Raw genomic sequence first — 14,497 nt, forward strand, 5'->3', positions numbered from 1 at the left:
CGTTATTGGCCTTGAATTTACATGAAAACATTCAGTTTAATTGCTGCAGCAGCTATTGCTGTAGCTACTTCCATGCTACAGCATTTGGCAGATGGAAGGCAGCCAAGCAGCCGTTGCTTATATCAAACAGAAGAGCCGTGGCAACACGCTGCAGGCTAAGTCATTAGTGATGGCATTTAGCAAGCTCTTCAGATGGAGAAATGTAAGCGAAACAGTGATCTTGTAGCCGTCACTAAGGCTTCTTGTTTTACATGTGGCAACATTGTCATTCTGTGCATATTTAAACACAGTGGGATACACAAATTAAGGGACATTTTAAATTAAAATCAGAGTTACCAGTGGATATCGTTAAGTTTTTTCAGTTTGGAAAAAACATTTCCAGTGCAGCACCTGCTTGCATCAAGCGTTTTTCTCTTCTGTCTATCTGCATCTCAAAATACTTCAATGATTTTTTTTTCTTTTCCTCTGACAGCTATTTTTAGCTTCTTTTTCACTCTGATTATATAAGGCATAAAAAGTAAAATGAGGAATGTGCCAGGTTGGACGGAGGTTCAAAGCAAGTGGAGAAATCAAAGGGGAGGAGAGGGAACAAAATTCAGCCCAGCCCCGTTTAGACCACCTCAGCTTTGTCACGACAGTACTTACATCCCTTTCTGTCTGCAAATGGAGTGCCACCTGTCAGAAAAAGAGAGATTCACACTGAAAATGTGAAGAAGAAGTGGTCAAAAGAGGCGTATGCATTTGCTCAGGCAAAGTCTACATTTTTTAGAAGGTCCAACTTGGATCAGTTTGAGGAGAACAGCTGGTTAAACTGATTTTAATAGGCTCTTTGGTACCATGAGTCCAGGCGAGGTGAACATGATGGGGATCTGCTGACAGTATGGGTGGAGTGGAAAGAGGGACAGTTGAAGTGACAGTTTAATGCAGCCGGCTGTTTCCCAGCAGCGGAGTGGGAACGCATGTAGGAGGGGAGAAGTTTGAGTGTATGGAAGGGAAGGATTATGTAACAGAGTTACAAACATATGCCTGGTGATGCAAGGAAACCCCAGATGGGGGAAAGAAGGAGAAATAAATAAATGATACGTCAATAAATTGATCAAACAAACCCCATAAAAAGAATGAATCTCGCAGGTTCACCAGTGCTGCTTTCTGAACTCCGTGAAAACTCTGTTGACTTGAATGAAGCCTGGCTGTGAGTGCATTTGAGCATGACCGGGTTAATTGAACCATGTCACCTCATCAAGCTGCCCCTGTGATTCCATGTTCAGACCCAGTGCAGACCTAATGTGCTCATCTCAAATCAGCGGTTTGTGCTGGCAGGGTGACTCCCTCGTACGCCCCCGGCACACGCATGCAAGCACGCAAATGGGAGCAGCTAACCCTCTCTCCCCTCTTTGTGCTTCTTTACAGTTTAGCTCTGCATCCGGAGCGCGTGCTGGTCGCCACGGGACAAGTTGGCAAGGAGCCTTACATCTGTGTGTGGGACTCTTACACTGTGCAGACCGTGTCCATCCTGAAGGACGTGCATACACACGGCATCGCCTGCCTGGCCTTCGACCTCGAGGGACAGGTACAGTGTAGAAGCTTTTACTACAAATTTGAATCACTGGGACAACATTTCCTGAAGTACTGGGTGGTGGAGTTTTCTCTTCACTTCCCCCCAAATAATTCAGTTTCTTGCATTTTGTAAAAGTGCAGTTCTTCAGGTTAGACAAAAGCAAAGCTTTTCAAGATTTCTATTTTTAATAAACGTGCAAAACACTCAAAAACTTATTTCCACTTTGTCATAGTGGGGCACTTGTGTGTAGATTTTTGAGCTAAGATGTAATTAATTAATTTAATACAATTTAGAATAAAACTTTAACATAAAATGTGGGGAAAGGGAAGTGCTGTGAATACTTGTCTACTTTTGCTTGCTTTCTATACTGATCTGATCATTGTCAGGGCTTTTTTGTTTGTTTGTTTTCTAAAGCTACTTACAGAGCCTTGCAAAGGAACTGATGCACCACTGCAATGCATTTTATCTGACTGTAATTTAATAGAGCAGCACAGAGCAGTACACAATTGTGAAGTGGAAGGGAAATAATGTATTGTCAAAACTTTTTACTGATAAAAATGAGCAATTAGAACATCCTTTTTTTTTTTAAAAGTCAGTTAGATTTAGATCTGGACTTTGACTGGTCCATTCTGACACATGAATGCACTTTGATCTAAACTATCTCTGGGTGTATGTTTAGGTTATTTGTTCCAGTGGATAGAGAGTAACCACCTCAGTCTCAAGTCTTTTGCAGCCTCTAACTGGTTTCCTTTCAGGATTGCCTCATTATTTACCTCTACCTGCTTCCTTGTCCCTGCTGAAAGAAATCATTCCCACATAATGATGCTGCCACCGTACTTTGGTCTGTTCTGGATGATGTGTAGTGTTAGATTTTTGTATTTATGCTAAAAATTCAATTCAGGTTTGAACTAATTAAACAGCATTTGTTTATTTATTTAGGGGTATCAAAATAAAAGTGATTGACTAAAAATATGCAGCATACCTTTCAGATATTTTTTGTAAAAAGATATCCTTCTTCTATTAACCCACTTTTTGGTTGAAAGATAAAATACATTGTTTTTCATATCTCAACTCCGAAATATGACTCATAAAAAGCTCTTATGCTCAAAGTGTGACCCAGTGTTGTTTTGAAACATAACTCTTTGAACTTCTTTTTACAATCTTTTCAAAGAGGCAATTTGTTACCATTTTTTGGTTTCAATCTCTAAAGATAAAGACTGCCAGATGTTAGAAAAGATTTTGTAATAAGTACCTAATCCTCCAAAACAGAATTAGGCACTAATTCTTCTTAGTACATTAAAAGAATTAGGTACTAAAACTGAGTTGTAGAAAAAACTATAAGTTAAGTAATATTTTAAGTTCCCACTGCAAAAACTATGTTCATGTTTGTTGTAAGGACTGGATTGAAAATGAGTCATAAAAGCAACCATAAACCAAAGAAAGGACCTTCAGAAAAGCTAAACCATTTTGAAAAAACACTTTAAATGATTACAAAAAGTTTTCCATCAGTTAATATTCATTCATTGCCTCATCCTACCAGGCTGAAAAAGTCAATAATAAGAACCTGCAGTAGATTTTTATAAATGGCAAAGACCCTTTGTTATTTTCCTGCTCGGGCTCAGAGTTGGGGATTTAGATGGAAAACGACAGCGTTTAGCACCTCTGTTTACTCTATATTTATTTCCTTTCTGGACAAAACCTTGGAATCACGGTGCTATTATCCTGTCCATCCACTAAGGCAAAATCAGAATAGATACACTAATGTTTGAGACATCCCTTGTTTATATTAGATTTCAGTGTATTCGATACAGTTTTATTGTCTGTTATGGAATGTGGAGAAAAGGTAGAGCACTCCATGTCATTTTATTCTTGTTTTCAGTATCTTAGAGATTTTTCTGCATTATATGAGGGTACATTAGATGCAGTTTTTTATGTCTGCTTAATTCTTCATGCGTATCTGAGCTAACATTGAGGCTAAGATGATGCTTATTAAGGCTGACAATAAAGCTGAACATTTCTATTGCCTATTTTTTTGTAGATATTCCACATTGACTCTAACATTTCTTCTTAGTGGGTAGCTGGAAATCAGTTTGACCAGCATGATTATCGTTTTGATTTTGGCAGCTGAAATTTGTCACCAGTTTAAAATCTTAACTTTCTCAAACGTTTCAAACAAAAATGAGGATCACCCAATCCAAAAAAAACAATATGTACAAAAACATTTACTTCATTGCTTTCTTCTTACATAAGGGCTAGCAATTATATAGAATTAGATTTACTTGTGTGTGTAAATTTGTAGCTGATAGGTTTGGGGTTTTGTCTTGAAAATCTCCATCTACACAGTTAAATAGGGGATGCAAAATCAAAAACACCAACTGTGACTGAAAAAATGCTCAGATCTGTTCTGAATTCATCGCTGTCCAGATGAAAGAAAATCAAAAGTTGTAGTTTGCTACAAGACATGTAACAGGCACCTTCCTCCATACTGTATGGAGGAAGGTGCAAATTTGGTTATATGAATAGTAGAATACTTTGTGTTAATACTTTTCATTGTAAAAAATTATGTCTGTAAAAATTTTACAGTCATTAAAAGAAAAAAATAAATCTCCATATACATCAGCCACCTGCTGGACAGGACAAGTTTATATCAGTGTTGAACTGCAGTTGGGGACCTCACAAAATCAATCCAAGGGACACAAACGGCCCCCGGGCCACACTGTCCTTTTGCTAGAAGCTTCAAAGCAGACTGAGGAAGAGGTTCAGCTTTAAATGTGTTTGTAAAAGAACTCTTTCTCTTTTCAACTCACTTCACACACTACAATATCCCTGAAAAGGAGTGACAATCATTCACTGCATACACATTTTATACAGTGGATGATGTGAAACAAAATTACAGTGATTGGTCATGAAATAAGGTGGAAAGAATTGGTGGCTTAGACCGAGACCCCCTTCGGTGGTGACTAAACCTCTCTTTGTCTCTGCCTCATGCTAACCTTGATCCCCTTAGCTGCTGTGTGTTAGCAGATAGGCTGTGAGAGATCAACAGCCTGTCTGATAACAAGCTGCCAATCAGTCTGTGCTGTCTGGCTGCTGTTTTGGCTTCTAAAAAGTATTCATCCCTTTTATGATTGCTTGAATTTAATAATTTTGATGAAACCGTGCAGATGCAAGGGAAATGTGAATCACAATTTTTTTGTGTCATCAGAATCTATCATTTGGAAACCATGAACCACTGAAATTATCTATCAGATCATTAGAATAGCTGTTGGGATAAATTAATTGGCAGAAGAGTCATAAGCAACCCACCATTCAATTGGTTTCATTGCATATAATCTCTGCTCCTCATGAGCACAAACCGCTAAAATACAAGTCGAGACCCTTCGAATGCCTTGCCAGAGACTTCTGTACATAGCCGAACATTGATTCTGCAGAGGATTAAAGAGGACATTCCTTAACATGTGAAGTAAGCTGCAGGGCAGAGAAGGATTTCCATGAGAAGCCACTCTCACCTCTTCTGCTCCACTGATGCTGCCTACTCAATCAGCTGTAGGTGTCTCCTCTGGCAAAAGTGCTCAAATGTTTCTCCATGGAAGTGCCAGAGGCTGGACAACTGTTCTTCAGCCATTATTAGCTCCTTGATTGTGGTTCACACTGAATGTTTGCAGTAAGGCAGCAGATAGTCTGTGATTTCTCTGTGTTCTCTTTGCAGTGCCTGGTGTCTGTGGGCTTGGACTCAAAAAACACAATCTGTGTGTGGGATTGGAGGAGAGGGAAGGTTCTGGCAGCTGCTCCTGGTCACACGGACAGGGTAAATACTTTCTTCCCATTTGGTCTACATCACATTGAAATATTGAAATAAGATTAAGTTCAGCTCTTGGATTTTAATTTTTGACAAAATACAGCACATATATACTTTTCTGTAGTTAAAACAATAAGAAAATTTTAACAAGAAACAACTCAGAGATATTGCTGTAGCACCTGTTACTTGCTACCCAGCACAATAATACAGGTCTTGTGCCTTAATTAGGTCAAAAAATGCAACAAGGTTTTATTTTAAAGTTCATTAAGCATCTGGGGTTTGAGGATGTGTCCTTTTAAAGGCAGAGTTTGTGATTTTTAGCAATCAAATGCAAACACAAAGGTAAAGTTAAGTGATAGGCCTTCCTTCAGCATTAACGAAAATGCTGCTAAGATCATGTAGTATCAGCTAGGCTAACAGCAGCTTATGCAATTATTGGGTAATATTTATGTTAACTAACTCTCTTTGCTAACAACATTGTGCTGCTTTTAGTCTACATGCTAATGTTGGCATAAGAGCTACCAGTAGATAGCACTGCCTGTTATGCTTACAATAATTTTATTCTATTCTGAGCCAAAATTAAACTTTACGTTTAATGGCCACCACTAGCATATTAGCTTAGATTAGTTAACTCTGTATGGCATAATAACAACATGTTATCTTTAGCTAATACTTGTTAAATATAATTATTTGTTTAAATGCTAATATCTGCTTCTTCTTAGCATATCACTAGCATTTTAGCTAACATTACCGTTCTTTACCACTAGATTTTAACATAAAAGTGTAAATGTAAGCTTACAATTGAAACAGTACTCCCCTTCCACTTTGTCTGAGAGGGATACATCAGACTCATCCTTCAAATCAGAGGAAAAGAAGGATGCATTTGGAGTAATCCTTCAAATTTATCAGCCTTCATTGCATCACCTTCAAAGAACACAGCCCCTCTTTCTACTATGCTCACAGAAGCAGTTTATATGTGCTAAACTTACCCTGTCTAACATGCTAACTTTTACAGTTTTGTCCCAATAGAAAAAGCTTTTACCTTGAAATGTTTTTGTGAACCGTATGCATTGAATTGGCTCCATTCATACCTGCGGAAGTGCCCATCACAGATTTAATTCAATAATCATGATGTTTAATGCCTTTTTCTTTTTTTGCAGATATTTGACATATCGTGGGATCTGTATCAGCCGAACAAGCTTGTAAGCTGTGGTGTCAAACATATCAAGGTAAAGCTTTTGTTTATTTCACAAGCAGCTGAACACAGTCTGAAACATGCTGAGGCTGTGCCTGATTTGCTGGAAAGAAAAGTGATTTTCAGTACGCTTAAGAAAGCCACTGTCCGTAAATCTTTGTTTCTGCCCTGCTTGTTCAGCTTTATCTCTCTAACAATATCAAACATTCCTAAAATAGGTCTATGCAAATCCATACCCATGGTTATTAGACACTTTACATAAGTGGGACAGGCAATGACTCAGAGTCTCTTCCCTCAAATTTGTAGTAATCTGCATTGCAGAGAGGAAGAATGCTCTCTTTCATGGGGAGCATGACACTGCCACTCAGCCCCTTCAGTTCTCTCCATTCATCTTTTGAAAACCCTCCACTGCACAGATGTGCCCACTTCCCTTCCCAGCCCGATCTCTATCACTTCTCTTCGAACAAAAATGGTGCACATAAATCTTCAATGAGTTAATGCAGAGCGTCTTCTCCAAGTCCTCCCTAGGGATATGTGTTTGTGCTCCCAGCCGTGGAGGCTTTATTTTCCAAAACACTGGGAAAAAAAAGAATTGTGGTTGGATTGGAAATGCACCCCCTGGCCCTGCAAGGCAAAACAGTGCAGTGTGATTAAATGGGTTTGATTCAGCTAGGCTAGACAACTGTACTTAAGTCTCACTGGTGACTCCCTTATCACGATACAGCTTGACTGGCCTCTCCTCTCATAGTAACCCTCCTCACATCCCCAGAAAGTTTTCCTTCACTGCCATGACACAGAAATCCCGTCCAGTAGTTGCACTCCACCCCCATTCTCCGCTGAATCCTGTAGCTCATAACCTCCTTCTCTCCTCCCCTCCATTTCCCCCCTTCTGGTTTTCTGATGCCAAGGCAATCCAACAATTGTCCCACATAATTCCCCAGGCTTCACCCTGTGGACCATGTGACATCTGCTCCCCTGTCCTGTGCTCGCTCAGCGATTATAGCACTCAGAGCATGCAGAAGATTTAGACCCGGTAATCCACTCACTATGGAGCTGAGGAAAACACAACCTCGTTGGCGAGGACAGTCAAACCTTTGTAGCTTTTTGTGTTCAGATTTGTTCAGGATAACTAAGTCAGATCATTATCTTCCTACTGACTGATTACTTAGGGACCATTACCAGCATCGTTTCTCTTCAGATACTCAGTTTTTTTTATAGGTTTGATTAAGTAGTATCTCTAAACTGCGTTTAGATATGTTGTTTTTGCCCTGTGTGACTGACAACATATTGGCTGCTAAAGACGCGCACTAACCTTCCTTCAACCAAAACATTTAGGAAGCTGTCTAGACCACTGAAATCATTTTAAATGAATAATATTTAGAGATGCAGCCATCAACCGGGTAGAGATCAGAATTGATTAGCTTTCCTTTAAAGGGAACCTATTATGCTAAATATACATTTTGCACATTTTTGCACTTCCCAAAACAAAACACCCAGCCATTCTTTTGGCAACAAGTTAATGTTTTTTGGTGTCTGGCAAATGAATCGTTTCAAACATCACAAATCAGCAGGCACTGCCCCTCACCTAGCAACCCCATTGAAAGCCCAGCCTGTTACCTAGCAACTATAGCCAAGCCCAGCCAATCACCTAGCAACCCAAGCAGAGCTCCAGTACCTGGTTAGCTGGTTTTACCACTATGTGTATTGTGTAATGGCTGCTTGAAAAGTCAGCTGTTTTGTTGACTTACCATTCAAAAGTCACTTGCTGCATTCTTGTTGGTTGTACAGGAGGCTCTACTTCTGCTTTTCAATCAAACTTGATTTTTGATCAGCAGGTAATATTATGAACTTTTTTAGGTTAAATATCAAAATCATATAAAGGTTAGAGATATGATTGTGCCCAGAGTCATATTTATTACTTTATGTGATTAATCATCCACATGGCTTAAGATAGTAAATTTATGTCAGCAATAATAAAACATGTTAATGCAAGTATTTCCTTGCCTATTTAATTTAACTTAAATTTATTGTTGTTGATATAAGACAACATCAAATCAGTTTTTTCTTAAATTGTGAAAGTGACGATTGTAGGGAAGACAGCACACGTTCTGGAACACAATTTCTGCTATCAAACTTTAACAAAAAACTGTTAATATTTATTTAATTGTTGTTTATTTACCTTTTCAGGGAGATACCTTTAGTCTAACCACAGTTTTTTCTTTCTGTACGGAGCATAGAGTCACACGATGTCCCTCTGTCAGTCAGCTGGCTGCAACTGTTGATTTGGAAATAAACTTTGCAACAAAGTTCACAATTGATATTTAATTTGTAGCGTGCAAAAGCACGCTATGTTCTCCAGTGAATTTAAATTGAATGATATAGTAATTTCCAGTTTGTGCAACTACAACATATAAGCAGAAAAGATACTGCAGAAAAATGCTGGAAACCATATAAATGAGTCACTTTCAGGGCAAAAAAAATAAACAAACTTCTTTTAACATATTTGTTACCACTTGAATATCGTATTCGTTATGTTCTTCTGCCCTGAGATCCATCACAAACCCTTTCGGTCTTCCTTTAGTAATTTGGGACAGTGGGGATTAGCCGGTTCCTGTATCTCGCTGCCTTATCAGCTGTATGCAGGGAGGACTGTGCAGGCACACCTCCTCCATCCCCACTGTTTCCATGAACACCACAAATCAGCCCATGGCACACTTTCATCTGCATCTCCATCCTCCCTGATAACTCACACACCAGCATAATCCTCCCTCCTTGACCTTCAGCAAAGATATCTAGCTAATATCACATATTTATTCAAATCTTTCAGAGGATCTGTGGATGCCTCATGTCTTGTTAAGGCGTGCACCAGGCTTTGGATGTTTAATGGCGGGGCTGGATTTAAGCCTGTGATTCTTGTCTCTGATTATCGATCCCCGTTGTTAGCGCTGAGCAGCTTTATCAGTCAAGACAACAGGTGTTAGAGAGGACGCGATGGCCTGATGCTGTCATGGAGCTCATTTGTTTCCTTTTCATTACCACTTTCAAGTCAATGCAGGACCTCTCTGCTGTAAAACAAACTACTGAATTAGAGAGGAATAAAATAAAGCTGCAATGAACCAACTGTCGCTTTATGTGGAATAAATATTCCTCAAGGTAGACCGGGGAAAAGGCTGTCAGAGGAGTGATGAGTGTGTCGCGGTTTAACGTGCCAGTGTCTGCGGTTCAGTATTCGAGACGCCTTCCCTCAGCTTCATCCCTGTGATCTCATCCCTATGCAGACAGGGCGTCTCTCTTTCGTTCTTTCCTCCTGCGCTGGATGGATTTAGCCTTCAGATGAGGTCGTGTGCACGCATCCCAATGATGCCGTTCATAAGTAATGAGCCTGCGTGGACGTGCCTGTGTCTGTGCATGCTGATCAGGTGGTTGCAGGACTGACCCTCCACCGCTTCTCGCCTGAGCAAAACCTACAAATATCACATGGAGAGGAAGGGGATGTTTTAATTGAATTAAACTTTGCCTTCTTTAAGGTCCCTGTGTGTTGTTTATACTGTGGATTTAAAACACCTGGACAACCCTGTTAAAATACCAGATTTTATGATGTATTAAATAATTTATGTTATTTTCATCTTTCATGTGACTTAAAGCCTGAAGAACTCATAGTCTTTCACAGGGAATTGTACAAATGTTAAGGTACTTAACAGTTGCTTAAGTACCTTTTCCCCCTTGAGTTTCAGTTGAATTATACAGGATAAATGTCTAATAAAAGGTGGGGAAAGTTTTTAAAATATGTAACTGTCTAACTAGGCATTTCAACAGTTTTATAGACATTTTATATCCACTGCATTCGAGCAAAAACACAGATGACCTTGTGGCACTCTGTTGTTTCCAAATACTGCATAATTGACAATTTGCCCTTTCAGGGCTGGATTAGACAGGAGGATTATTAGCCACAAAGCTGGTTCACAGTCTCATCTTTTTTTTTTTTTTTTTTGCCAGTTTTGGAGTTTATGCGGTAATGCCCTTACACCCAAACGTGGTGTTTTTGGCAAAACGGGGGATCTGCAGACCATCCTTTGCCTGGCCTGCGCCAAAGACGAAGTCACGTATTCTGGAGCCCTGAATGGGGACATCTACGTGTGGAAAGGCATCAATCTGATGAGGACAATTCAAGGAGCTCATGGGGTATGTTCCCACTATTTTGCAAAAAAAATATACGTATACATAAATGCTGCAACATACATGTAAGGATGGAACTGGACATGCATGTTTGCTTCATTTGATTCTGCTCAGAAGAGAAGGATCAGCTTTTTGCTCCACAGGATTAAATGATATCTGTGGGATCAACAGCTGGGTGAGGGGGGCAGCCGAATGGGGGAGGGGATAATAACTACAGTACATCGTCATTTCAGCTTTTTTTATTCCTAAACTTCTTACTAGAGCTTCAGGAAGAGGCCTGCTTATGCATAGAGTATTTGTAAAACAGAAAAAGGCCCTCAGTAGTAGTAAGAGTAAATTCTCCTGCTCCTCAGTGAAGTCTTTTTATGAGGTCACAGTTGCATGTTTGCAGTTGCTAAAGCCTTGTTTAATAAATGGCTGGCTGTAGCTGGGACTGGTTGTATTGTCCCCTGTTTTTGCTGTGCAGATCCTCACTGACAGCCTGTCATTTTTCTTCCCCAGTCAGGGATTTTCAGCATGAATGCCTGCGAGGAGGGCTTCGCTACAGGGGGACGGGACGGCAGCGTCCGGTTATGGGATCTGAACTTCAAGCCAATTACTGTCATCGATCTCAGGGAAACAGACCAGGGATATAAAGGTGATGTCAAACTGCCTACCTGTTTTTCCTTTAATGAGGGTACAGGAGAGCAACGGGGCAAGCTGTGTTCTCCGAGATGCCGAGATAATCCTATAAGTCTAATTTCTCCAAATTTCTGTTTGGTTTACTAACATTATCCTTCTTGTTTTCTGTTTCCTCCATCTTCTTTACTTGTAATCTTGGACGTAACAGTAGCTAGAGGTGAAAATAGCCGAGGTGGGTAACATTATTGAGGGCGGAGATTAATTCCCATTTCAGTCTGTTTGTAGCAGTCCCCATTGTTGCTCAGCTCTTTCTATTGATGTTAGCAAGTCTTTTGCTGTTTTTTCACTATGAACAGTTCCCATCTTCATTCAATGTCTTGTGGAAAAGGTGAAGTGTTAAATAGAAAAAAATCACCATATTATACAGTTATTCACTCTTGTTTTAATAATTTTATTCTGCTAGATAGATTAAATCAAACCCAAGTTAATCTTAGCTCTAGCACTGCCTTGCAAAAGTATTTATATCTCTTGAACTTCTTCACTTGTTTTTATGTTACACCATACAAACATTTCTTTTATTAACTTCACATTTCAAAACATAAATGCTTTAGCATTTTTGACCGAAGTTATTAAGAGGTGCATGTGACTCTGCAGGTAGCAGATCCTTGGTCTATCATCTGACATTCCAATAATACAAAGTTTTGAAGAATTGAGGTTTCAACATGACAAAATAAAGAAAGTTTAAAGGGATAGAAATATATTTGCAAGGCATCAATAGTTCCTGACCCACTTTTTTCTGTACATAAAATCCAACCTTAAGGCTGAAATAAAAAAAAAGAATTGTTGCAGGACTTGATGTTCTTTTTCTTGTCAGTATGGTTCTGATCATGTGTTTAAGATTTTGTCGTATTGACTGCATGATAGTTAATACCCAAAGACATTTGCACAGCATTGTATGTGAGCAGCACATGCATCATGCATCTGACTGTAGCTGTACTACTCAGATTCAGTTACAGACTGGCTTGACAACATAATGTCATCACCCTGTACAAATCTCCGTCCTAGCCTGCAGATGGCTATTATCACCTCCTGTCTTTAAAGCGGCTTTTGTGAGTCTTATAATGACTGTAAAAGCAGCAAATGTGCGTCTCCTCCCATGCTTGCGTGCTTGATGTTTGTTCTGTTTTCACAGTTTGCCTGAACTGTTGAGTGTGTGCGTGTGTGTGTGTGTGTTTTGGATAGGGCTGTCTGTGCGCAGTGTCTGCTGGCGTGGAGATCACATCCTGGTGGGGACGCAGGACAGTGAGATCTTTGAAGTGGTGGTTCACGACCGCAACAAGCCCTTCCTCATCATGCAGGGTCACTGTGAGGGCGAGCTGTGGGCGCTGGCCGTGCACCCAACCAAGCCTCTGGCCATGACAGGAAGCGATGACCGCTCAGTCAGGTGACTCCTACATTTCCTCATATTTTGCTTATGGACTTTTTGATTAAGACTCCTTCAGGATTTCTGATGAGTTCATTTGAATCTGGCTACTTTTTTATTAAGTTGTGGTTCATTTAAAGACAACTTTGTTGCTTGTTAAGATTAATTTGGGCATCAAAAGTTACATTTTAACTAATTAGTAAAGAACTACTTTTATGCTAGACATTTAGTCAAATCAAGTCAAGTTTAAATGTATTTTTATCAACAAGACAGTTCAAAGTGCTTTACACTATAAAAACATAATGCATTAACTGATTATGAAACAAGCAATAAACATGACAGTTAGTCAAAAACCATCATTAAGCAAACATACATCAAATATATAGATTAATGTTCCAGTTACTAGGAATCAAAGGCAACTCTAAGCAGGTTTTAGCTTTGATTTAAAGAAACTCAGTTTACTTGCTCACTTTAGCTTCTTTGTTGCTAATTGACTGTTGTATTCTCTGCTTTTTCCCCCATTTCCTTTGCTGGAAATGTGGAAAATCATCTAAAGAGCCACATGTAGCTGTAGAGCTGCAGGTTGCATCATAAAAACAGAATTATGGCAAAGACAGTTTCAGTAATAGAAACCGTATGTCAGCAAGTCTGGCCCATTAGGCTGATACTGCAGACAAGGATTAGGGCCACTGGGAAAAAGAATTTAATCTCACAATTCTTAGATTAAAATCAAAAATTTTAGATTAAAGTCAAATTTCAGACTTGTATGCAGGAGGAGAATCAACCTTCTAGAGGAACATGTCATATTTAGGTGATTTTTTCATGTAAAGTAAAAAGCCAGTGTCTCTAATCTTCCTCCTTGTGATTCACTGAATGTGAAGAAAATTTTAGTAGTTTAAAACTTCCACAGTATTACATAGTTTATTGTAATCCAAGACCAAAAAAAACAGGTGTTTAACTAAAACTGCACATCCCATTAATATTAATCTTTTTCTTTAATTCTACTAAATTTACAGTAAAAAAGCATTTTAACTAAAAACATAACGTAATAAAGAGTAAAATGAGTGCAGCATTATTTCTCCTCTGTATTGTTCCTGCTGATTGTGCTGCAGGTCTCCTCTGTTCTCACTCTTTTCTGTATCTGAAGGATATGGAGCCTCATAGATCACGCATTGATTGCTCGATGTAACATGGAGGAGCCAATCCGCTGCGCAGCCGTGAGCACTGATGGTATACACCTGGCTCTGGGGATGAAGGATGGCTCCTTCACCGTTCTTCGAGTCAGGTTAGTCATAGAGTCAAAAAAAACAAACCGTAAATTCTCTTTCTAAATGCACAGCTGTTGTATTTTTTTTTAATCAAAGCTCTTTATCCACTTTTTTTAGGGATATGACAGAAGTGGTCCACGTCAAGGACCGGAAGGAGGCTATTCATGAGCTGAAGTACTCCCCCGATGGGGCCCACTTGGCTGTCGGCTCTAATGAGAACACTGTGGACATCTACGGGGTGGTGCAGAGGTACAAGAAAGTAGGCGAGTGCATCGGCTCAAACAGCTTCATCACACACATGGACTGGTCCACAGACAGCAAATACCTGCAGACGAACGACGGCAGCGGCAGACGGCTCTTCTACAGGATGCCAAGTAAGTACGCAACCATGACCCGCTCTGTTTCTAAGATTTGACACTGAAGTAGCTGTTTTTGTGAGATAAACTCTCTTGTGTTG

The 14,497-nt window shown here is 39.6% G+C and overlaps 1 protein-coding gene across 6 annotated transcripts in view; it reads left to right on the forward strand.

Moving 5' to 3' along the window:
- eml5 (EMAP like 5) overlaps positions 1-14,497 on the forward strand; it is a 45,621-nt gene that overhangs the window by 7,062 nt on the left and 24,062 nt on the right. For 3 of the 6 annotated variants that reach the window (XM_008400241.3, XM_008400237.3, XM_081603379.1), the window contains exons 2-10: positions 1,411-1,570; positions 5,268-5,366; positions 6,518-6,586; positions 10,549-10,734; positions 11,230-11,365; positions 11,558-11,581; positions 12,592-12,793; positions 13,920-14,057; positions 14,158-14,414. In XM_008400241.3, coding sequence (XP_008398463.1) covers positions 1,411-1,570; positions 5,268-5,366; positions 6,518-6,586; positions 10,549-10,734; positions 11,230-11,365; positions 11,558-11,581; positions 12,592-12,793; positions 13,920-14,057; positions 14,158-14,414 — 1,271 coding nt within the window. The remainder of the gene's footprint in view (positions 1-1,410; positions 1,571-5,267; positions 5,367-6,517; positions 6,587-10,548; positions 10,735-11,229; positions 11,366-11,557; positions 11,582-12,591; positions 12,794-13,919; positions 14,058-14,157; positions 14,415-14,497) is intronic. The other 3 variants (XM_008400238.3, XM_081603380.1, XM_017302549.2) reach the window with 2 other exon arrangements.

Source organism: Poecilia reticulata, chromosome 22, assembly GCF_904066995.2.
Source record: "Poecilia reticulata chromosome 22, P_reticulata-male-v2, whole genome shotgun sequence".
Classification (NCBI taxonomy): Eukaryota; Metazoa; Chordata; class Actinopteri; order Cyprinodontiformes; family Poeciliidae; genus Poecilia; species Poecilia reticulata.